The sequence below is a fragment of the Numida meleagris genome, chromosome 6, assembly GCF_002078875.1.
Source record: "Numida meleagris isolate 19003 breed g44 Domestic line chromosome 6, NumMel1.0, whole genome shotgun sequence".
Classification (NCBI taxonomy): Eukaryota; Metazoa; Chordata; class Aves; order Galliformes; family Numididae; genus Numida; species Numida meleagris.
Window position 1 is genome coordinate 26850658 of NC_034414.1, and position 23210 is coordinate 26873867.

The 23210-nt window shown below is 39.3% G+C and overlaps 1 protein-coding gene across 5 annotated transcripts in view; it reads right to left on the minus strand.

Moving 5' to 3' along the window:
• PAPLN (papilin, proteoglycan like sulfated glycoprotein) overlaps window positions 1-23210 on the minus strand; it is a 63961-nt gene that overhangs the window by 31013 nt on the left and 9738 nt on the right. Inside the window, exons 1-2 of one of the 5 annotated variants that reach the window (XM_021401533.1) lie at window positions 20610-21109; window positions 9836-9898 (exon numbers count right to left, since the gene is read on the minus strand). In XM_021401533.1, the coding sequence (XP_021257208.1) occupies window positions 9836-9898; window positions 20610-20699 (153 nt within the window). In that variant the 5' untranslated portion in view covers window positions 20700-21109. Of the gene's footprint in view, window positions 1-9835; window positions 9899-19845; window positions 20063-20609; window positions 21110-23210 lie in introns of those variants that run through there. The other 4 variants (XM_021401532.1, XM_021401535.1, XM_021401534.1 and 1 more) reach the window with 4 other exon arrangements.

Sequence of the window (23210 nt, forward strand, 5' to 3'; positions counted from 1 at the left end):
CCTTCCTGTTATCCCTCCTGCATTCTCATGTAAATTACTCCCTGGTGATGAACCAGCTGGTGTCGTTGTAAGGGTTTTCTGCTGTAGTGGAGGAACATGCTAGAGATGGAGAATTTCACTATTACAGGGATATTACCCCACTCAGTTCACACTTTGCACCCACCAGGGTCGCTTTCCAGGGCCTACAGAGAAGGCACGAGCTCCTCACTTCTTGAACATATTTTTCACTTCAGTTAATCATTTTTACATAAGACATACAAATCTCTGCTAGAAATAGGATCTATCCTAATAAAATATCCAATGAATTCAACTTGGGCAAGATGCATGAGTTAATCCTCCCTTGTCATGTAAACAGGTTTTGTAATTTTCTGCACATACTCCCTGCCTGACTGCAAGTTCTTGAGTTATAGTCTTGTTTTTCTTTCTTCCTCTCAGCCATTTTTAAGGAATAATTCCCTGCTACAGACAGAGGAACGCAGTCAGAGACATCTTACCATATTTATGCAGTTGCTACGACCACACCCACAACTATCATTCTCCAGAGTCACTAAGTTTTCTTCCTGCCTCTACTGCTTTAACGTGAAGCACATTTTCCTTGGTCTATGCTATTTGATTTTCTTCATGTAAGTTTTTGTGCAATTCTTCCTAATACCTCTGCAAGCAAAATCCTTCAGGACAGCTCTTCCAGTTCAGACTAACTCTGTTTACCTTCACTCTACTCACTTGATTGCACCACCCAGGTTACAGCCACTTCCACATATTTTCTGTCTGCCAAGACACCATCTCTCTGACCATTTGCCAAACCTAGCTACCATTGTTCAGTTCCAAATATTCAACTCAGTGTTTGTCTTTGGCATTCTCATTTGCCTTCCTGGGAGCAATCCCATCAATAGAGTTTTAGCTTTCAGAAAAGCATCTTATTTTCCCAAGTGTTTCTTTCAGGCACCTAATTCTGCCCCCTGTAATCCCTCTTCCCTTACTCCCAAGAGAATGAAACATACTACCGCCCTGATTCTCTGCAGTCTTATTCCTCTATATCAGCTGGCTGATTTAGGAGCAGTGTTAGCTCACCCTGGAAACAAGGAACCTTTCAGTCAGCATAAGAGTGAAGAAAACATGTAGATAAAAATCCAAAGGAGGAGCATTTGAAAGTCAGATTACTGGAAGGCAATTAGGACAGAAAACCCTTCCTTGACACACACACACCAACGTGATAAATATTCCAATATCCCTCCTACAAAAGTAGCATTCTTTATTCCTTCCACAGAGAGCAAAATCTGCAGGGACTCTTTGTTGTAAGGCTTATACATCTGCAGAGAGCAGGAACAATCATTTTCTCAGTATCACTCCATTTATATACACCCCAAAAGGAGCATCAGCCAGAAGAATCCTTCCAAAGCCATACGGTGTTAGAAACATTTTAATGGGAACACAACTCCCTCATTATGCCAGTGACTGCATGCATGCATGCATGTGCAAATATAAAGTAACATAATAAATAAGGAATCTATTATTATGTAATCTGATAACAAGATGTTTTAAGATGCTATCAGCTAATTTCTGTCCCCAAAGCCTCTTTATGCTCTGCTCTGACTCCAGAATGCTTTTCTCTATTGTCAGCCAGAATGACTAAATCTCAGACCCTGCTGGACCCTGGAACTAAAGGCCTAACAACTTCATCACTGCTGTTAATTCAGTTGGCTCCATTCTCCCCTTGCTTCAGTTTTGCATGCATTCAAGAACGTAGATCCTCTATCTGCAGTAAATAAATAATGTTTCAGGAAAAGCCAGAGAAAGTATACAACCACCTTTCTTCTGAAAACTCCAGAAAGGACAGTTAATGCCTAGCTACTCTGTCTAGTTCTATTGCCTGTTAAAACAATGGGAATGTTTATCTTCTGGCGACACTGATGAAGAAAACATGACCCTGGCACCACATGCTCTCAGTGCTCACTGGTAAGCAAGCTGCAGTGGTCCAAAAGTTTAGAAGGTCAGTGATTTCATTTTTATGGACAGTGCATTGCTTTCATCAATTCCTTGACAGATGCATTAGTGATGTAGTTGGAGCACCTGCTTTAGCAGGCCAACTGATTCTGATGAAACAAGCAAAGAGAAGAGCTATGTCTCTGAGTCACTACAGCTGCAGTCTTCATCTTTAAAGAGAATTTCAGTATTTATCAGACACACACACAATAAGATAATTCTGGGAAATGGCAGTTGATAGTTTAATATATATCATATAATATATACTTCTACATATGAAACACGCACTGGAAAAGAAGCTATGAATGGTACGTGACTCAGAAAGCCTGAAAATGCTGGCAGTATGTAGGAACAACTTAAAGAGGGTCCTTGAAACACTTCTCAATCAGTTTGATGAGATGGATAGGAAACTATGCACAGGCAGGTGGTGCATCCCAGATGTGCATTGTAGGGATGCAATGATCTACAAAGTTCATGTAACTTAATATGGATTACTGAGTCAACTTAAGTATTTTTCTAGTGCCCTGACACAACTCTAATATTACTAATAAGCTATGAAAGCAAACAAATTTACTATACAGTCCAAAGCGAGCAGTGAAGATCTGCAATCACAGGTTCAAACAAACTAAATTCCAGTCAAAATCTTCCATCTAGTGTTTCCTTACTCATTGGGCACCTTTGATTGCCTACTCAACCTTAATTATTCCATGATTCTTTCCGCTGCCTTTCCAAACAGGCAAGCAGCAATAAGACACCACGTTATATCACTCCAACAATCATGCTCAGTTTTGGACAAGAATACTGCTCAATTTTAGCTCAGCAGGTCACATATCTTTGTTCCACTGAGCTGCAATTAAAGGATCTTTCTGGATGCTGAAAAGTTGTTATTTTGACTTCTGAAGCTGCATCACATAGTTAAGAAATTCCATTCAAATCCAGTAACATCTCAGTGCCAACATCGAGACTGGTGGGAAATTGACGTTGTAAGTTTACACTGGAAATTCTTTACATTGGAAGTACAAGGCTCTGTACAATTGTTACCCACTGAATATAGATACAGCTGCCAACGATAACATGAGTAATGCAAAGTTGATTCCCCAGAAGTAATTGTCATTTTATACAGAACTTCTGTGGTGTAAAACTTCAGTTAAAACCAGAGCATTTCTCTTTAATCTTTCACAGTGTTTCTCAAATAACACTACTTATGTGGATAAACACTAACTTTCTGGGGTTTATATGTTCTGAAATAAAGTTTGTCTTAACACACCTTAACACATACAATTCAGTATCCTCACTGTTGAAACATCTATGAAAGAAGGGTGGAAACCAAATGTTTTACAAAAGGAAGTTACCACTGCAGCCATTTATTCCATAATGGTTTCATTGCCAAAGATCGGACTACTAGGAAGTCTCTGTGGAAAAATGCGTCTTTACTAAGTTTGAATAATAATTGCTTAGAAAGAGTTAATTGCTTACAGAAATTTTAATGAGATAGACTTAAAAAAAAAAAAAAAAAAAAAAAGCCAAGTCTGTCTCATGGCTGTCCCCAGGCATCAAGCACCTCCCTAGGGATGGGAACAGGCCCTGCTGTGGTGTCGCTGCTGTAGGGTTGACAAGTCTGAGGGCCTAAATGATGTCCCAGACTCTGGGCAAGGTGGAAGGAGGCTGGTCAGGGCCAGTAAAGCCTAGCAATGCCCTCAAGGCTCTGAAAAACAACACACCTGGAATGTATGCTTAAACCACATGCTCTTCAGGATGTGAGCTTTCTACATTCAGAAGACCTGCCCTGTACTATGATGATGACCACTCAAAATATTTCCAAACACCTAAGCCCTGAAAGATGTGGCATTTAGCGTTCGCACCTGCCAGGGGGCTGAGAACATTCAGTATATCTCAGACATTCATAATGTATGCTACTATTCCAATAGATGCAAGCTATGCTATTAGCCTCAAATGCAACAAAAAATAGGCGAATGAATCAGAACTACACGAACAAAGCACTTTTTATAATTCCCTCTTAACCATTGATCTTGGCTCAGACACAGCAGGCTTGCAAAGAGCTTTGAAGGTGAAGAATGCCAAGTACCATTTTTATGAATAATGAATAAGCAATCAAAGAATTGCATTTGAACAAACCTAGGAAAAAAAAGAGAGAGAACAAGATGGTGACAGCAGGAAGTGAAACACAAAATGATACAGAAGAAGAGAGCACCTTATTAAGAAAAACTGTTTCTCGAAGAGAAGAAGAAAAAAACCAAGGCTTTAACAGTTTGAATGGCTTGAGGTTTGCACTCCCTGTGTACATCTTCCATTCACCTCTACCACCCTAGCCCAGGCTTGTTAGCATATCCCCTCTAACAAACCCACTAAAATCCATCAGTACCCCTACAACTTCAGCTCCTCCAGATGCTTCAGGTTCTTCCTAGAGTACTTAACCCACTCCCTTATAGCTCCCAACTCATTCCCACTTTCTCTATGCTTACCCCCTCAGAACACCTCACTCTTTCTACCCCATTAAGGGCTCTAGCACAATATAGCTTGCTCTTTCCACATTCCCTGCTTTTCTGTCAGCTAGACAGAGCGTAGCATCTGCCTCAGCTACTGCAGAACCAGGTAGGTGCTGCCTCACTGGACTATGCTCATCTATTGGCTAGTGGGCAGAGCAGGTAGTTGCTACTTTTCAGAAAGGGAAAGCCTTCCTGAGGCCCTGGGTGGCCTGAAGCTGACTAGAGTATAAGAAGAGCAAGCTAAAAAGACACAGCCACTGCAGAGAAGTTAAATTAATTACCAGAATCCCTGAGGAAGAAACAGGAGACATTCAGAAAGCTCCACAAAGAAGAAGATTGTGAGAACATTTTATGACCACAGACTTATTTTGGAAAAGTGGTCAAAACAAACAGAATGAAGTCACTAGAAATTGTTTATCCAAGTGAAATAACAGGAACTCAAGGTTGAAACAGATAAATGATTACATACTGGCAGACAACTCTTGCAGCTAAAACTGCTTCAGTATGTGATTACTGAGAAGTGGAAAGTCTGACACCAATTTACAAATGGGTCCCAGAAGAGCCCAAGGAATTATACACCCACATACTATAAAACTGGCGTCTACTAAATAAATTAATAGAAACTATAACAGAGAACAGAATTAGCAGATACCTGGATAAATATACTTGGGAAAGAGTCAACTAGGCTTTTTTAAATACAAGTCCTTCTAAGGCTATTGCAGTTCTCTGAGAGATTTGTAAACATTTCAACGAAGGTAATCTTGCCTGATACATTCAGATTTCCAAAAACCTTTCAACAAAATCCTTCACCTAAAGCTTTGAAGGAAGCTAAGTAGCCAGAAGGAACATCCTTGCATGGATAATAAACAGGTGGCCAGAAGACAAAAACAAATGTAGAAGTGAAATCTCCGTTCACTGCAAAGATTGACATTAGCAGCAGAATTCTGTAAGGAACATGAACCGCTCAACACAGTCACAAGTTACAGCATAAATATGGAAATAACAAAGATGAATGATAAAGGTAATAAAACACAAAGAACAAGAGACAGACTGCAAAGAACTACAGAAAGACATGACAGTTTGAGTGACGGGTAACTTCATTACTGAAATGAAAATTGAGATTTCACATACATAACTTAAGTGATGCACAGGAAAAAAGATAAATCCTATCCTAACAAATACTGTGATGACATATGATTTAATCACTAACATTAAGGAGTGGAATCTTGGTTTTGATAGAAATGCTGTGCTGTTAGAGGTCTAGATTGCTTCAAGGAGACAATGAAAAAGTTTAGGGAAGAGAAATAGAGATGACTCCAGCCCAGAGGGTTCATAAATCAGTGGAAGCATACTGAGGAAAACTGAACATATGTACCATTTTTCTAGACATTTGCTTATGATGTAGCTGGAGACAGAATATATGGCAAAACAAACCTTTGGTTCTACACAGTACAATTATTCCTATGCCATTTTTTCTCACTTTCTACCAATAAGAATATTAATAAAATCTCTTTCCCTTCCTCCCTCTTCAAGTAATTTTCACTCTTTTTGTATTACCTCAACTTTGAGGTCCATCTGTACCTTCTGACCTTTCTGTCAGATCTAGAAGTTTTAGAAGTTTAATAAACAGTGTTTGAACAATAACAATGTTAATTGCTCCAGAATAAATTAAAACTAGTATTTTAACCAAGAAATACAGACCTATAGAAAATAATACTGTCCAGATGAAAATCATTTCACTATGATTTTCATCCATGCTTCAAACCAGCTTTCACTTTAAGCATACCGTCAGTGCAATCTAGGAACAAATGTAAGTATTTGGCATTATCTACCAGCTGATGCATATGGATCATAAAACATTAAATCAAACTCTTCCCTTGAAACAGTACCACAGTAAGTGTGGATAAGATGTTTCCAATCCAGAAAGAAGGAATTCTAGCTACAAAAATTTGCCGACACAAAATCACACTTGTTAAAAAAAAAAAAGGAAGAAAGAAATTGAGGCAGAGAAATCTGATGAATATCATATTTACAAATCAGAAAGTGACTCCAAATTATACAATATACATACACAATCATGCTAAATATACGCATCCAACAAAAATAAAAGAGTTATTCACATGGAAGATCTTCAGCATTCATTTTCTCTAAATCACCAGAAGCACTGTTCTATCAGCAGAAGCACTAATGGACATGGCTCAGGCAGTTTTACTTTGATATCTTTTTATCATTGTCTGAAAACACAGAGTCATGATAAAAATGCCTGAATCTGGCATTTTTCATTATTGCCACTGTTCCCAGTTTCCTAGAAACGAAGTCTGAACGACCTGAAAGTGCACTGAACTATTCTGAGTTTTCTGTCTGTATTGACCTAACATAACTCCTGACCACCCAGCTGTAGTTTCCAGGTACTAACACACAACAAAAAATAAAGGAGCTACATGTAACAGATGATCTCCTTTTCTAGATCATTCAAAGCCTGGTGTAAAATGACAGACACCACTGATGCTGCATGATAACCAGAGAATCTTCTAGGTTGGAAAAGATCACTAAGTCCAACTATGAACCTGACCTACCAAGTCCCATAATTAAACCATGTCCCTTAGTGCCTTGCCCACACATCTCTTAAATATCTCCAGGAATGGGGACTGCACCACCTCCCAGGGCTCCCTGTTCTATATTCTAAGACTTTCTCCATATTCTTGCAGTAAAGAAGGGAAGAAGAGCATAGTGGATCCTACCAAGACACTGGGCAGGAAATTCCCAGCAGCCAGTGGCTTTGACAAGCAGGAGCCCCTCTCTTGCCCCTTAATGCTGCCTGCCGCACCTGGAAGATAAGTCATCCACTCTCAATCTGCAAGCCTAGATCAGATGTAGACAATGGCCTCGGTTGCTCTGAAAGTCTTGGGCTTGTCAATATAGCTCCCCTTCTTCTGCTTGCTGCTTTCCCTATCCAAACAATCAACAAAGTAACAGAAGTAGAAGAGAAGAAAAACACCAGGCATCAATCTACAGCTTTCAATCAGAAGCAGACGTGAATCCCTGTGGGCTCATCTTCTCCATCTTCATGTAAGGCTGCAGTTCACACATTTACAGTTATACTCCTATTATCAGTACCAATCTGTGTGTTTGCAAACTCATGCCTTCTTGCTTGGACAAAAGGTGTCCAGAAGCAATTGTTTGAATTAGTCAATAGGATGGATCTGAGATAAATGGTTCATTCTGGAATAAAACCCACATATGTCTGTACCCTTTCCGCTGATTTCAGTTCTGCCACCACCACCTTCTTCCTGGAGTGTACAATATTCACTGCATAACAGGAGGAGATCCACCTTTCCACCCATACACTGTTATACTGGCAGCTCATTTGATGCCAAAATTGAGGTGGCTGCTGGTATTTCAGCTGCAAGGCTTCTCTGGATCCAGTATTTGGCAGAGTTAGTGGCAGAGTCTCAATTTTATTTTTATTTTTTGTTATAGAAAAGCTCCTTTACATTAAAGGAAGAGTTTCTACTTCAGTGTATGGAACTGCACCATGCCACTTGACAATCTCATACCTCTGCCTCTAGGAATTAAAAAAGGAAGGCACAGGGAAGGGATCCTTTCAATGCTATATAACATGAATTCAAGTTTCTCTTCAGTAAGCCTCCCACTGCAAGTGAAGCCCTAAAGGAGAAGAGAATGGTGTAAGCCAGAAAGCCATTTTCCAACTTATTTTTCCTGCTTGAAGTACTCCCTGCATCAGTTTTCAGTCTCAAACTCTCCTTCCCTTCCTTTCTTCCACTACATATGTGCAAAATTTTCATTTATAGCAGCCGCGCTATCACTCCTCTTCTGTAGCAGAGGAACGTCACTTCTGAAAGAGAAGCATGCAGGCACTGCTTTTCCAGATTTTCCAGATTTGTCTTCACAGCTTCACTGTTCTTTTTGTACATAGCCTGATTTAGCACAAACTTGAGTTGTCACCTCTACTATCACTCCTATCAGCTCCAGCTCTGAGAAGCTGACTGTTTCTCACTATGGTTCAGCCTCCCCACATTCACATCTGGTAAAGAATTGCCCATTCAAAACCAACACCATTTCCCTCTTCCCTCACAGAAAAAAAAATATGGAGAATCACCATAGCAGACTGCCTCAGTGCTGTTGGATCTTCTCATCTTTTTATAGCTTGGACAGATCCAGCATGTTAGGGAAGCTGAAATAAAGTAGTGGCCAATCAAAACCTTTTTCCTTCATTCAGCGTGCCTTCAAGAGGAGCTACTGATTGCATGCAGGGGAGAGACTAATGCACAAGAGAAATGTCAGCATTTGTATTTGCAGGGTGTTTCAGACATTTCCCTTCCAAAACATAACCAGGTTGCAGACAAGCAGGCAAGCAGATGAACAGAATAAAGTATATTCTGCTTGTGGTTCTTTCACAGAAAGCATAATCTTCTATCAGATGTGAGATAAAAAGATCTTACTTCAGCATATTTCCAACTCGAAGATAAAAAGTCTGTGACAGCTAACAAACTGCTTGATTTCTGGCCTCTTGTCCCTGATCTTCAAAGAAGGCCTACAAAGCCTTTGCAAATACGAAATACAGGAACAGAATTTCATAACTGCACTAGAGATTAGAAGTTACGGACTCATTAATTTTAGTGGCATATTTGTAATTCCTCACAACTCCCACTAAACACTTAACTCCAGGTGATAATTACCTCTTCCCATCCCCCCTCTTCTGATCCTTTACATCTAATAAACATACCACTTCTTCCTTTGCTAAGACTTTAAATCTACTCAGCAGGTCACCCTTTACCTCAGATTGTCCAACTCATTAAAATAATTGAAGTTAAACTCAGAGAAACCGCTCTCAAACTTAATTTACTTCAGAAAGGTCCCACTTTTCCCTCAGAAAGGAAGAGGAACCTGGAACCTGAGTTCCTAACAACTGTGTTCCTTTTCTGACAATACTGAATTGCTTTAATATAATTATTACATCCCCCCCTTAAAACCTAAACCATACAACTTCTCTCTTTTGTGTAGTCTTAGTGGTTTAAATCAGCTAACCAAAGATTCATTCTTCTTACTTCCAATGACGGTTCTCTAAAGCTTTGAAGCAGGATATAGCAATTACTGCTTTGCAGATAACAATTCTCAAGCCAAAGGCACTACCAGAATTTTCTTGTTTAATTGCCGCATTAGACTTTTCATAATGTACCACAGTAGGCCTGATGACTTCAACCCATTAGTTCTTTTGGAAATAATACTTTCTACAGAGCACTTGAGTTACAGATACTGACAGTCCTTAGCAGAAGTATCTTGCATAATTTCTTGTAAAGGTATTCAGAAGAGCTTTTACTTACTGAAAATGCAGAAGGCAGCATCATTGCTAGCAGGAGCAGAAGGAGCAAGTTCTTCATCTCTGTCTGTGGGAACACAAAGATTATAATTGTATGGTGACAAAGCTCAGATACCATACGGAAAAAAGTGAGGTGGAACTAAAATGAAGATGAGAGAAGAAAAGCAGTTTTCTCACTATGCTCCCCAGACAGATTAAGACAGCTGCAAAGAAAGCCAGAATGTAATTACCGAGTGCAAATATTTCCCTGAACTTTCCTCTGGTATTATGAGAACACTATCCCTGGGCACAATGGAAGGTGCATGCCGCTGCTTGCCTGCTCTCCCACCCTTTTACATATACACATGATAAAACACTAAGATTGTAACAACTTTGACCAACCCAAGGTAAGAAATTCCACAGTTAACATTTCTGTGCCCTATAGTCATCCTGTGTGGCTTGGTGAAGCTTCACGTCTCTTGTATGATCTTGCTTGTTTAAAATGCTACAGTTTGTCATTGACAGCTATAACTAAATTTAACCATCTGTAGTTGCAGCGCCTCTGCAGAGCTAGAAAGGAGATTAGGGCCACACAGACTATAAAGACAGGATACAATTGTTCAAAAAATAAATAAATGAAATTGAGGCATTATGCTAATTTGGGACCACAACATTATACCGGCGCATTGCCTCTTGCTACTTTGTCCCTTCTCCTGCGAGTTGCAGCAACCAAACCCACACCAACCACCATTCACCACAGTTTACAGCTATGAAAAATGGTACTTGGGTCACTAGACATTGCTTACTTCTTATGGCCCCTTTCTCAAAACCTGTTGACTGAGCCCAGAAAGAAGATATACAGTAGAGACTCTTAGCATAGTTTTTATCTAGTCCAAGTTTCTTTCAAATTTGGAAAAAGGAAAATGAAAGAAGGAGAAGCCTTCTTTTCACAACGCATAAAAACAAAGCATAAATGACACCCCTTTTAACATTAAAATGTCATATATAGCTCCTTTAGCTTGGCCTATTAAATACAGAAAAAATGTAAACAGATATCACAATGCTAGTATTGCTATAAAATCATTCTTGCATGATAACATCACACCAAAAACAAAATGAAACATGCTTGATATAGCATTTGGATATTTCAAGTAACTTTATGATGGGCGACTATTTTTCTTGTAGTGCTATGCCTCACTGAATCCACTCTGCTCATTACAGCTCCATAAATCCATATATAACATGGATTTTGACGTTCCCAACATTCAGAGTGGTGAGGATGAAAAAGCTTGTTCTCTAATATTCTTCCCTTGGAGTATAGAAATTAAGTGCTGAAAACCCAGCTGGACCAAATTCCTTGTGCCGAATAGTAGGGAAATGCAAAGGAAATGTAATGAGAAAACAAGCTTCTGTCACTATATACTGAACGCCAATCATATGATTCCTAAGAAAATGAAGCTTTTGGAGCTTTTTATACGAATAGACTTCATTCACTTTGGATTAGCCTTCTTAAGAAACTGAGAAAAGACTATGTGCCCTCTACTGCACACACGTGCTATTAATTCTCTTCCAATTAAAATCAAAGGAAAAAAACATCTAGAGCTGTCCTCCATAACAGGCTGAATACACTCTCAATGCAGCTGAGGCAAACAGCCAGATCTGTGTCATAGCCCTGTCCAGCAGTGACATTTTCAGGTAGGTAGGACAGCCATGAGAGACTTAGAAATCATAGAATCATAAAACAGCTTTGGTTGGAAAGGACCTTAAAGATTACCTAGTTCCAATCCCCTGCTGTGAGGAGAGTTGCCAACCACTAGATCTGGTTGCCCAGGGCCCCATCCAACTCAGCCTTGAACATTTCCAAGGGATGGGGCAAAACAACACTTTTGCTACAAGTTATGCACACAAAACAGCAAAGCTCTTCTGAAGCAGCTTATAATGTCCTTACACCAGCATATTTTTTTTTTTAAATGGTACTGTCCAGAGAAAAATCTATCTTCCCCAGCATTCCTCTCTCATAAGTTCCATTACAGGCACTTCTCAGGCTCACATGGACAGCTGTGGGAATCACATCCATTGCTACAGCAGCCTAGCACTGCTGCTAATGTACTGCCCACTCCCGAATCTGAACCTAGAGCCAGATAAGGAGCTGGGCCCAAACCATGATGCTCCTGGAGAGGAGGCTAGAGAAGCAGCTCAGCAGAGACGGCAGTGCTACCCATCCCCAAGTAGTTAGAGCATCCTGGGGGCTTTAGCCAGACAGGGTAAAGACATTCTGTGAGGAGACGACCAGAAACAGCATCAAATATATGGGACAATCCCTTGCAAAAAAAAACAGGTTATAGCTCTCATGCTCACTTGTATCTTCGTGCCATTGCATGAGCATGGAAATAGCTTTCATATGTCTAACATCTGGCCCAAATTTAGCATTACAAAGTTTAGACCATCCAGCCCTATTAAACCAGTCAACTGATTCCAGGAAAAGTGGTCAGAAGGAGGAACAGGGACTTTTTTAGCCCATTAAATGCTCCACTGCAAAACAAATCTTGTGGCCGATCCTGTGAGCTTCAACAAACTCGTTATTTTAAAAGCTTCCTCAGATGTAGCATTCACCATTGATCCTTTTTGCCTTACTTCCAACTGGAAATGACACAGATGGGATCTGTGAATCTCTCTGAAACCTTCAAGAAAAAATGGTCAAGTTATGCTTTGGGATTTAACAGCTCTTTCACCCCTTGCAGGACCTGGGATATGGCAGCATATGGTATTCTGTTTGTTTTGCCATTCTTCTCACCAAAGCCTGAGCGCGCAGGGGAAGGAAAGAAAAGGACAGTGTTTTGCAGTGCTTTCACTTGTGACAACAGCAGCTGCCGCACTCTGTGCCTCCTGCCCTTCTTTAATTCTTTTCAACGCTCCCCATCTACATTTTCCCACTGTTAGAACAGCATTTCCACCCCCCCTTCATTCAGAAATAGTAGCAGGGCCTGAGGGGAAATAGTGACTATAAACCCCGGATACGGAACATCTGCTGGAAAGCTAACAAGTAAAAATTCCTGCCACAGTGCTAAAATCTGAAGTTACATCAGCAAGAGGGAGTATGAGAATCAACTCACAATAAGTAAGGACCAACCTGGATCTTCAGCCAGAACTAGAGACAGGCCCAACTGAAACCTCCGTTCAATATACCAGAAGAGATTCAGGTTTTCTAGCCAACTGCATCTGCTATTAACTGCTCAGGTTATATGAGTAAAAGGCAGGAACTGGTGACTGGTTTCAGGTATCCATAAGCTTGGTCAAAAAAAGGGTATGTCCATAGCTGAACTATGAAGCACTTTTCTCCAACAGGGGCCAACCCAAACCTGGTTAACACCGGAGAAGTTTAACCTTGGAATTGAATTTAGCAACTAAGGACATTTACTTCTGTTCCAAAACAATAACAATAAAATAATATTTTGTGGAAACTTGTGAAACTTCTTTTTGACAATACTTATGAAGCATATTCCGGTGCCCCTTCTGAACTGCATTCACAGTGCCAGCTTCTGTTTGGCACTGTGGACAGGAGGCGCAGAGTACCACAGGTGATGGCTAGAATTTTTAAGTCTGGACACAACTCATCTTTCAACGTTCATGTTCCCAAGGAAACGAGAACTACATTGTGGGTGTATATACATAAAAATGACTTTGAAACAGCCAGTTAATTTCAAGGTTTCAAAAGTAAAAAAGTTAACTTTCATTTGAAGGGAAAAAGAACACAGGGCAGAGATAAAAAGATACTAGATTTTTAACTCGTCTGGATGTAACTCATCTGTAACTTCAGATAAGCATCCTTATTTCAGGGCTTAACACTGACTCTACTCAATAAATAAGCTTTTGCTTTAACAAATAAAACATCTAGAAAAGACAGTCAGGCAGTCTTGGAGATTTCTCTATAGTGGAGCCAACAGTGAACTGGTTTGTATTTTGTTTAGTTACAAGTCTTATCCAGGGCCATGAAGGCTTAGCAAGATCAGAGAATCACACATTAAGACCAGGAACATGCTCGACACAATTTGAAGAGAATCAAGGATAAGTATAATGACTTCTACATTTTCTTTGTGTGTATAAATCCTCCTTCCAAAGCACAAAAAATTATCATGTCACCTGCTTAAACTTGACCTCTTTTCCAAATCACCTCTCAACATTCTTGCTCCTTAGGAAACAAGACCTACATTGACCACATACATATGTGTGTGTGTGTCTGTCAAAATAACTTTGAAACTAATTTCAAGGTTTTAAAACACAAAGCTAACTTCTGTCAGAGAGAAAATGACTTCTTTTCAGTAGGAAGGAATCCAAACTTGAAAGAGATGTCATGAGTAACCCAGCATTGTTTAAACAATAGCTTAAGCTGTTTAGATGCTACAGGATCAAGTTAAGAAATCAGAAGAAAATGAGTTTCATTAGTTCCAGTGCTTCTCTCTCTTTTTTTTTTTTTTTTGCAGATTGAATAGCTAGTGCTATGTGGCTCTTCTCTGTTTAGCACATAAGACAGACCAATCTTCTTCTGCCTGCCAATATGGTTTCTAAATCACCCTTTGGGCAAAGGTATACACCACATTTGATGGTCAGAGACGTTCTGAAAGGCAGGAGATAAAAAGTCTCCTTCAGGACGGGCACCTTTCTGTTGCCAGACAAGATAACTGCAAGCCCAGCCTGGCTGTAAGTGTCAAAGCTACCCAACAGTACTAGCCTGAGCAGCCACTTATGGCTAATTTCATATCCCAGTCAGGGATGGGATCAGTGTGGATCTACTGTTCTCATCCTAAAAGAAGCTGCCTTTGCACAACCTGAGCCACAGGTTAGCAACTGCAGTAAATATTTGCTCACTGCAACACAGATCAAAATTGCTTATTGTAAAGTTTAGCACATCTGGCATTAAAGTAGAAGTTGTCAGTGTGATTTTACTACTTGCACATTTTCAGCATTTCCTCCCCACTTCTTCCACTACCATTCCCCACTCCCACATCTTTATATGTCAAATCTCCTTCAATTATTATATTTTTAGAAGCCTAATAAAGGAGGCGGGAAATCAGAAAGAATATTATATTGTTCAGTTTTCCAGTGGCATCAGTTTTCTTAGCCATTCACTGAAGACTCTAAGTTTTTAAGACTCGCTGCATTCTTCTGAAGACACGATGAATTTTTGCTTTGCTTTGTCATGTTCCATCTTTCTCTGTTTTGTTACCCCTGTCTACTGGCAAGTATCTTTCAAGTTTTCAGTGAAAGTGTTAAAAATGGAAAATACACAGATATGGTTAAGAAGGGCAGGGCAAGAAACAAGAGGCAGTGGAACAGGGATCAAAATTAGGAAAAAAACTCCTTTTACTGATGCTGAGTGCAGCACTGGGAAAGCGCAAGGATCACATCACAAAGCCCAGAGGAACCTTTGGCAGAAGATGTCACATCCAAGATACATCTTAACATGGTGTCTACCTGTTCTCTTCCCTGCCAAATGATTTTATTTATTTTTTTATATTTTTCCAAAGAAAATTCAGGGCCAGATGCCCTTTGGGCTGGGTGAATGAGACTATCCATGTGCATATGCTTGTTAAAGTGAGAGGATGCTGAATTTCCTTTGTCTTGACCACACAACAAGCCACATTTATAAAGACCTGTTTGTATACAAAGCAGTGGATAAACATTTATTAAATGTGTATTTAAATACAAGACTGGTTGAAAGTGCTTAGCGGGACAAGAATGGAGGGAGAATAAAGAAAAAAACACAAAGTGAGTCAAGGTTTTACAGAGGTATTTTTATCACTGATACAGATTTATTAATTCACTCTACATATATGCTAGGAGTTAAAGAAACCTCATCAAAAAAGTAATCCTGCAGAGATGTACTTTCAGCAATATTATGCATTTTAATTTTTCAGCTGAATAACTCTAAAAGTTTACCTCGTTAAGTTAAAAAGTTAAGAAAACATGCTGATGAGCACAGCAGCAGAGCACCAGCTGAATAATAGCAACATACAAACTTCTTCTAGAATGCTGTATCAACAGTCTTTCAACTCAGCCTTCTGACTGATTCATAACATGCACAAAACCTGAACTAGGGCATTGCTTAACATTGCTGACTCTGAAATCCTCTGTAAAAACACTGCCAGCCTATAGCAACATCAAATTCAGCAACACCTGCGGAAGCTATAGCAGCCCATCTCATACAGTTTTATACGGAATACAGCAATCACACAAAACAGAAACTGAAAAATCATCAGGTGGAAGAGTAAGATCAGACTGTGTAACACACAGAAAGCCTAGTAAGACATCACACCATTCCCTATCAGGGGGTAGGGAAGAGGGTGATCTGCTTCCTTCCCAGTCTCCCTGTCGCAGGAGATAATACAGTGCTTCATGAGGACAACTATCTATCTACCTATTAATATCAGCTGAGATTCAATTTTCTGCATCCAGCCTTCCACTATTGGGTTTGCAGCTAGAAATTCATTATAAGAAGATAGGATTCTGCCTTCTACTTTGGTAGTCTCACCGTCCTTAGTTGTTAATTGTGTGAGCACACAGGGATAAAGACAAGTGCGTGCAGACTAATTTAGACAGTAAATATTGCAACAAGCAGTCACACATTGCCTATGGGAAATGCATGACAAGGATATAATGTCCCAAATATTAACAACTGAAGAGGAATGGCTAACAACCTTCTAGGTCAACTACTGCCCTCAGTAGCACAGACTTCACTTAAATGAATTATTTAGCCTGATGTGAAACATTACCTGACACTGAGCTCTACTGTTAGCATGCTGACTGAGATTAACCTTTTCCAATTCAAAATTTGAAGAATCCCTTAGGAAGATAAGGGATGCTGGAGAACAACTTCCAACTTTATTTAACTTCATTTCATCCTAAACATAAACGTGGTAAACTTCTGAGCTGTGCAAAAGGTTAAAAAATACAATAGTGAGTGCTATCTGAAAAGGAAACTAAAAAAATATAAATTGTTTTCCATGTCTTTGCAAGATCTACATCTCTTCTCTGAAAAGATATTAACACTACATTCAACAGTGTACTCACCAAACACTCGTGTTACATTTAAATTAATTTGGTGACTAACAACAATGTTGGTAGAAAAACAAAAGTATTTACCCTGACCCTCAAGCACATTTTGATTGCTGCTACCTCCACATCTAAAATAATTACTTAAAAAAAAAAAAAAGCTAAGTTTTACCTGCATATAGCTGCAAATACGTCAAGCACAACAAACTAGTGTGGGTACATCTACTCCTTAAGCAACCACCCCCTTGTGGACTATGATGCTGACATACCTTTAGTGACATGAAGCAGGAAATTCCTCAGAGCAGTCTGTGGGCTTATTTCCATTGCTATGCAACAGAAAGTTGATTAACACGAGGAGAACTAAAATACAGCAAAAAATAAGAAATAAAATCAAATCCCACAACTTTCAACTAACTTAGGAAGCAGAACCTCAGCTAGTGGAAATAGGGCCAGATTCTCTAAGGACACCAACCAAGCATCTTTCATCTGTCACTAAAAATTAACTTCACAAAAAAGATCTTAGGAGAGTGTGATTGCACTGCAGTGCCTGGAGAAATCTGAAAGGAAGCACATGCTCAACTGTGTGATCACAGCAAACTTACAACAGTGGGATCTAAATATAGATTGGCTTCTTGCTCTAAAACTGTTTTCTCTCACAGATGCCCAAAGCAGAACCTTTAGTTACTTCTTTCAGAGTTAAGCAGAGAAGTAAACAATCTTTTATTTGTACTTATTTCCATACATCATGTCTGTACATCAGGAAAGCTTGAGCTTGTTACTGTGTAGGGAAACATAGAGAAGTGTTTTGTACAGAGATGTACATAGACTATGCATACGACTACTTAACCAATCAAATCCTTAATGTTAAAGTCTCTCCTCACATATCTAGTAACTTTTGTTAGTCATCATTCAAGACAAGATACTGGAACACAACAAAACCTATTTCAAATCCAATAGTAAGATTAAAAATAAGGCAGTGAAACTGCACTCAGCACAGTATCATTTCCAGTGAGAAGTTCTTTTGACACGTCCATCATACCACGGGCATAACTGCAAATGATTGTACTAGATCAGAGCAATCATCTGTCAATCATCCAAATGTCTAGTCTTTGCAGCTACGGTAGGTACTCCAAGGAGTTTATCATCAGTTTTAATGCTTCTCAAAGATCAAAAAGGAAAGAACTTCTTTCTTCAGTACTTCACTCAGTGTCAGTATACCAGTAGAAGAACAATTCCTCCTTATATCAGCTAAGGACAAGGCTCTAATACCAATCATGAGAACACCTGTAATTATATCCAATGTATTCTAGGTGTTGTTCTTATACAAAAATAGCATCTCTCATCCTCTTACCAAAAAAAGCTTTTTTTCCCCCCCTGTGTACTGGTGAGTCACAAAGTACATACACGATATCATAAAATGGTTACCATTTAATTAGCATTTAAGACCTTCCTCTGAACAAAGAGAGAGTCTTTTGGCAGACTAAGCCCTACCTGTTCTGGGGCACAGAACATTTCTTTGTCTTATTTATATTGCAGTCAGAAGGAGATCTCAACCAAGACTGCCTTTTTTCTTTTTTTCTTTTTCTTTTTTGCAGGTTCTCTATTTTCTAAAGAAACACAAGTGTTCTTTTAAAAAAAATTTGCTCATAACGAAACTTGCAACTGTTTTTCTTGGTGGTACCAACAAAGTACTTCTTTTCCCATTTCCTAAATCTTTTCAACAAGTCAGGGCACAGTCTTTCACACAGACTCCAACCAAATCTTGGTGCCAATTTTGTAAGGCAAGTAATCCCTTAAGATATTTTACCAAGCTAGATCAGAGAAAGAACTCCATCCCAAAAACAGAGATAGAGGATTTGCAACTGAAGATTATCACTTACTGAAGATCAGCATTTAAAATAATTCTTTCTACAACCATGATTGTTTCTTTCCCCTTAAAATTAAAGCAAATTAATTTATTTTATTCTAATATCATACACAGAGAATGAGGAGCAAAGAAGAACCTATGCCTTTTCTTGAACATCCCTTCAAGTCATTTGTCAAAATCCCTTTCTCCAATGCTACAGTCAGAGAGGACAGTTCACTAGTACAGAGATTGAGAATACGCACATGCTACAGAGTAACTACCCCAAACACAGCACTTCCCTAAACCATCAAGTGTATACATTCATGAAACAAAGTATTTTAAAAACAAACACCTCTGAAGTGCCAGCATGCTCCCTGGTGTGCAAGAACCCAGAAATACACTTGAAGCCTAAATTATCTCACACAGGATGAAGAAAATATGCTAAAAGCAAAACTTCTGGAGGCCTCAAGTATACTTTATGCTTTCAATTTTTGCATTTTTTTTAATCACTCATTCTGTTCACTAACCTCAACAAGCACTAGTTCAAGCTAATAACATACCAAAGATACGTAGCACTACCTACTTCTGTTACACATCACACACTTCCCTTCACCTCTTTTAACAGCAGAACATTAGTCCTAAAAGTCCAAGGGTGAAGCTGTCCAACACACATGGCTGCATAGCACACCAGCTCATCAACAAGCTACACCTGAGAAAGAATGGTCTTTTCACAGCTGCTCCATTTACAGACACTGGAAAATGCTCTGGAATTACTGAAGATAGCATGTCTCTAAGAAACCAGGAGAAAAACATGTAAGTTGCAAGCAAGCTTGCAGAAAAGCTGGTGAAGGGCCACTGCAAGTGCAATACAGAAGGCGTAAGAGAAATACTTAAGCATTGTGAAGCCCTTCCAAAAGTAATAAATAAGGTGATCTTTAGGGTCCCTACAGAGAAACAAAGAAACTTAAAATCTCCTTGATCTCTTGTACTAAGATTAGTTATTCCCAGCAATAGGAACTCCATTCAAGACCATTAGCTTTATCAAAGCTTTGAAACTTCATTATTAAGCAAACATTCCTCTACCTCCTCCCAACCACCCACAGGGAACACCAAGACAACAGACAAATCTACTGCCCTACCATGTCACCACCAGTCCATTACCATCTCCTCAACAGCACTGTTCCTTTAAGCAGCTTCTTGGCCTGCCTCACATATCAGATCTCTGTCAGAATGAGATCCCATCCTGCAAACCACCTCTTTCACCAGCAGGTCTATTGATTAAGGCAGCATTGTTCAGCTGGGATCAGACCCCAAAATGGACCCTGCCTCACACAGCTGAAAGCAATGCAGACTGATCAAGAGACACTCCCTCTCCTGCTAGAACATTAATAGAAGCAGCTGAGCACTCCAGGGATAGTGGCTAGGAGATTTAAGAGTCCTAGCACCTGGGCAGGCTTTTATTTCTACCAGTAAAAAACATGTTTCTCCAGTCAATATACCTGCTACATGTGTCTTGGTTTCTATATATATATATATATTTTTTTTTTTTTCCTGGTGATGTATATGTGTCTGACCCTTCTACCCTTTTGTAACCCCTCACTCAGAGTGTCAGGAACAGTTTTGATTACATTAAATTGTAGTGTAATTAACTGAGAGGGAAAGGGATGAACGTTCACCAACCACATTAAGTGTTTTCTTCCCTCTCTACCAGAAAATCCAATTTTGCAGTGTATGCACTCTGGTATCTCCTCTCCCCTGTGTTCTTTGAACTGAAGAGAAACAATAGTGGAAAACAAAAGATAGTTTAATACAAACAAACAAACAAAAAAACCAGCACTGAAAGAAAATAGATGCCCAGGTGGAAGAATAAGGAGACAGCCCAGGACACAAAGACAGCTCTTACCTTCTGTGTGTACCTGTGAAAGATAAGTGCAAAAGCTGGAGACACTGACACCGCTCTGTAGCCAAGCAGCAAAAACCACTTTCCTATCATTCAGGTTCAAACAGTGGCTCCTAACCCGCTCTTCTCTCCAGCTTCTGTTTGGTTACTAAGCCTTACAACACAGGAAAAGGAGAGTTGGGTTTCATTTAACCCCCTCAGCCTCCAAGTTTCTTCACAAGTGTTTTCTCTTTTGCTAAGGAAAGCCAGAGTTCTAAGCATGCATGCACACATGCATGATTTGGAATTGTTTCTCGCTCCTGTAGTCTGTGCGTGAGCACACACGTTGGCTCTAAACTGTGCCTTAAGTTACTGAAGGGGTGGAGCCCTTTATAAGTAGTTGCATTTTAGCTGTAGGCAGCATATCAAAAGTGATACAGATCACTTTGGTATTCATTTTAGTAAGTTCCTAACTCTAAACCAAAATTATATCCTTTAGAACTAAAGCTTGAAACACAGTTCAGAGATATATTTTGACCAAATAAATTTTGATACAATTACCAGCTAGATCTGGCTATAAGCAGAGTTAAGCAGATCCCTGAGATTTGAAAATACTGTTACTTTGGATACAGATATGAATTCAACCAAATACAATGGCAGCTCAGGTTTCTCTACTTTTGCCTTGAACAAATGCCATGCAATTTAGATACCCTCTTGAAATTCCCATGAAGGAACAATTTAGCAATAGAAAAGCTGTTGAGGGAACACAAATATAGTTGGATGCATTACAAGGAAAACTTGTGTTGTTAATCATGTGGATACTGGAGAAGTCATTGCATAACAACTTAAATGATGCTGTTGTTTTATCTAGAAAACAGATTCTTTTTCCCTCTATTGATTCTGCCCCCTGCTAAGCATAAAATATTGAAATACAAAGATCACTGATCTATAAAAATTGATTCTGAACCAGCAACTATAACAGTTGCCAGTATTTTCACCCTACCTAAAGAAATAGTATGACAGACGTTTCCAAGATTATGACAATAGCTTTAAAGCTTAAGTTTGGGTTGTTCTTTTTGTTTGCCTTCCAGTTTGAGAGTCCTTTTTCATCAGTAGTTCATCTGAAACTGTGAGGAACAGAACCCTACTTTCAAAAGGAAAGCTGAATCTTCTGCCTTCAGGTAACTCCATGTGCTGGGTGTACGAGGAAGACACCAAGATGTGCAATGAAATATCCAGGGCTGGCATTGCTGGTCTCTTGTTTGCCACATCACTGCCTTACCTGATAAAAAGAGACAATCACCTTGACAATTGTTGACAAGGCTAGATAGGCCATAGCTCCAAACTGAAGTTTCCAACTACATCATAAATGCTCCAGGTGACACAGAACCACAAATACTACAGCAAGTAATTTTATTCAAGGGCTACAGCTGCTTTAATCCCTGTTGGTCAATCCCTGTCTAGCAACTAGCTACAAAAGGTACACAGTACTCAGATTCTACAGTTACACGTCCCATGTGGGACAGAGTTCAGATAAAAGTCACATCTTTTCCACATGCAAAAACAATCCTGTACTTTCCTGTCCAAGCTAGCTCTGACACAATAAACAAAGTCTACAGGATAAACTAAGAGGAAAACCAACACAAAATGTCAACACCTCCACCAACAAGCAGGGGGACCTCAAAGTTTTAAAGATACAACACATCCCAGTGCTGATGCATGACTATCTATGTTCCCCTTGTCAGAAGAAACAATAATAGAACACTGTTAATGTCTAATTAAGAATAAAGAGATTATTGTTGTTCTCCTTCAGAATCAGATTTTCCTTGGGCTAAGCTGCAGGCTTTTCTTTCTTTCTGAAAGATGTTATCTCAGCCTATCCTTTTTCTTTACCTAACTCGTACTCTCAACTGGCCACTGGCTACTGTCATCCTGCCCACATCTCATGTTCTTGCTGACAGTTTAAGCTACAAAGGAGTTCAGAAACAGGGAAAATGTGACTGCTCATGTTGGAATCTAGCCAGAATACATCCAAAACAGCTGTGCCTACTACACTAAAGCAGATACCGTGTAAACACATCTAGATTTATTTTAACCCCATAAAGTCTTAATAGATAACCTGCTAAGATGTTGAAATAAACTAAGAAGTGACCAGTCTTTTTCCAGAACTAAGCAGCATGAAACATTGATGAAACTCCTTTTATTAACAAAAGAAATTAAGAAGTCTGCTCATACTTCCTAGTTCCAGTAGAGATATGACAAAATCAGAAGCTATTAATGTGGGATTCAAAATGAAGGCCAGTCCTTACCAGGAAAAGGACAATGCAGTATGAAGTAAACAGATCTTTGCCCTGTAATTCTAAAGAATGTTTTTTGTGTGCACCTTTTCTCTGTGAGAAAGAACATTATCCTTAATCCTTATTTTCATCACCTACCATTTAGTGAAAGTATGATAATCCACTTATTCAAGACCATTCTTGTCTCTTCATAAGACAACCACAATTCACTATGGAATGAATACATTTAGGAGCATAAGCAATTCACTCTTGCCACCAGCTCTATTCAGTGGCTAGCCTGGAGGCAATGGCATCTAGGTGTCACATATGAGATCATCAAGAAGAAAGA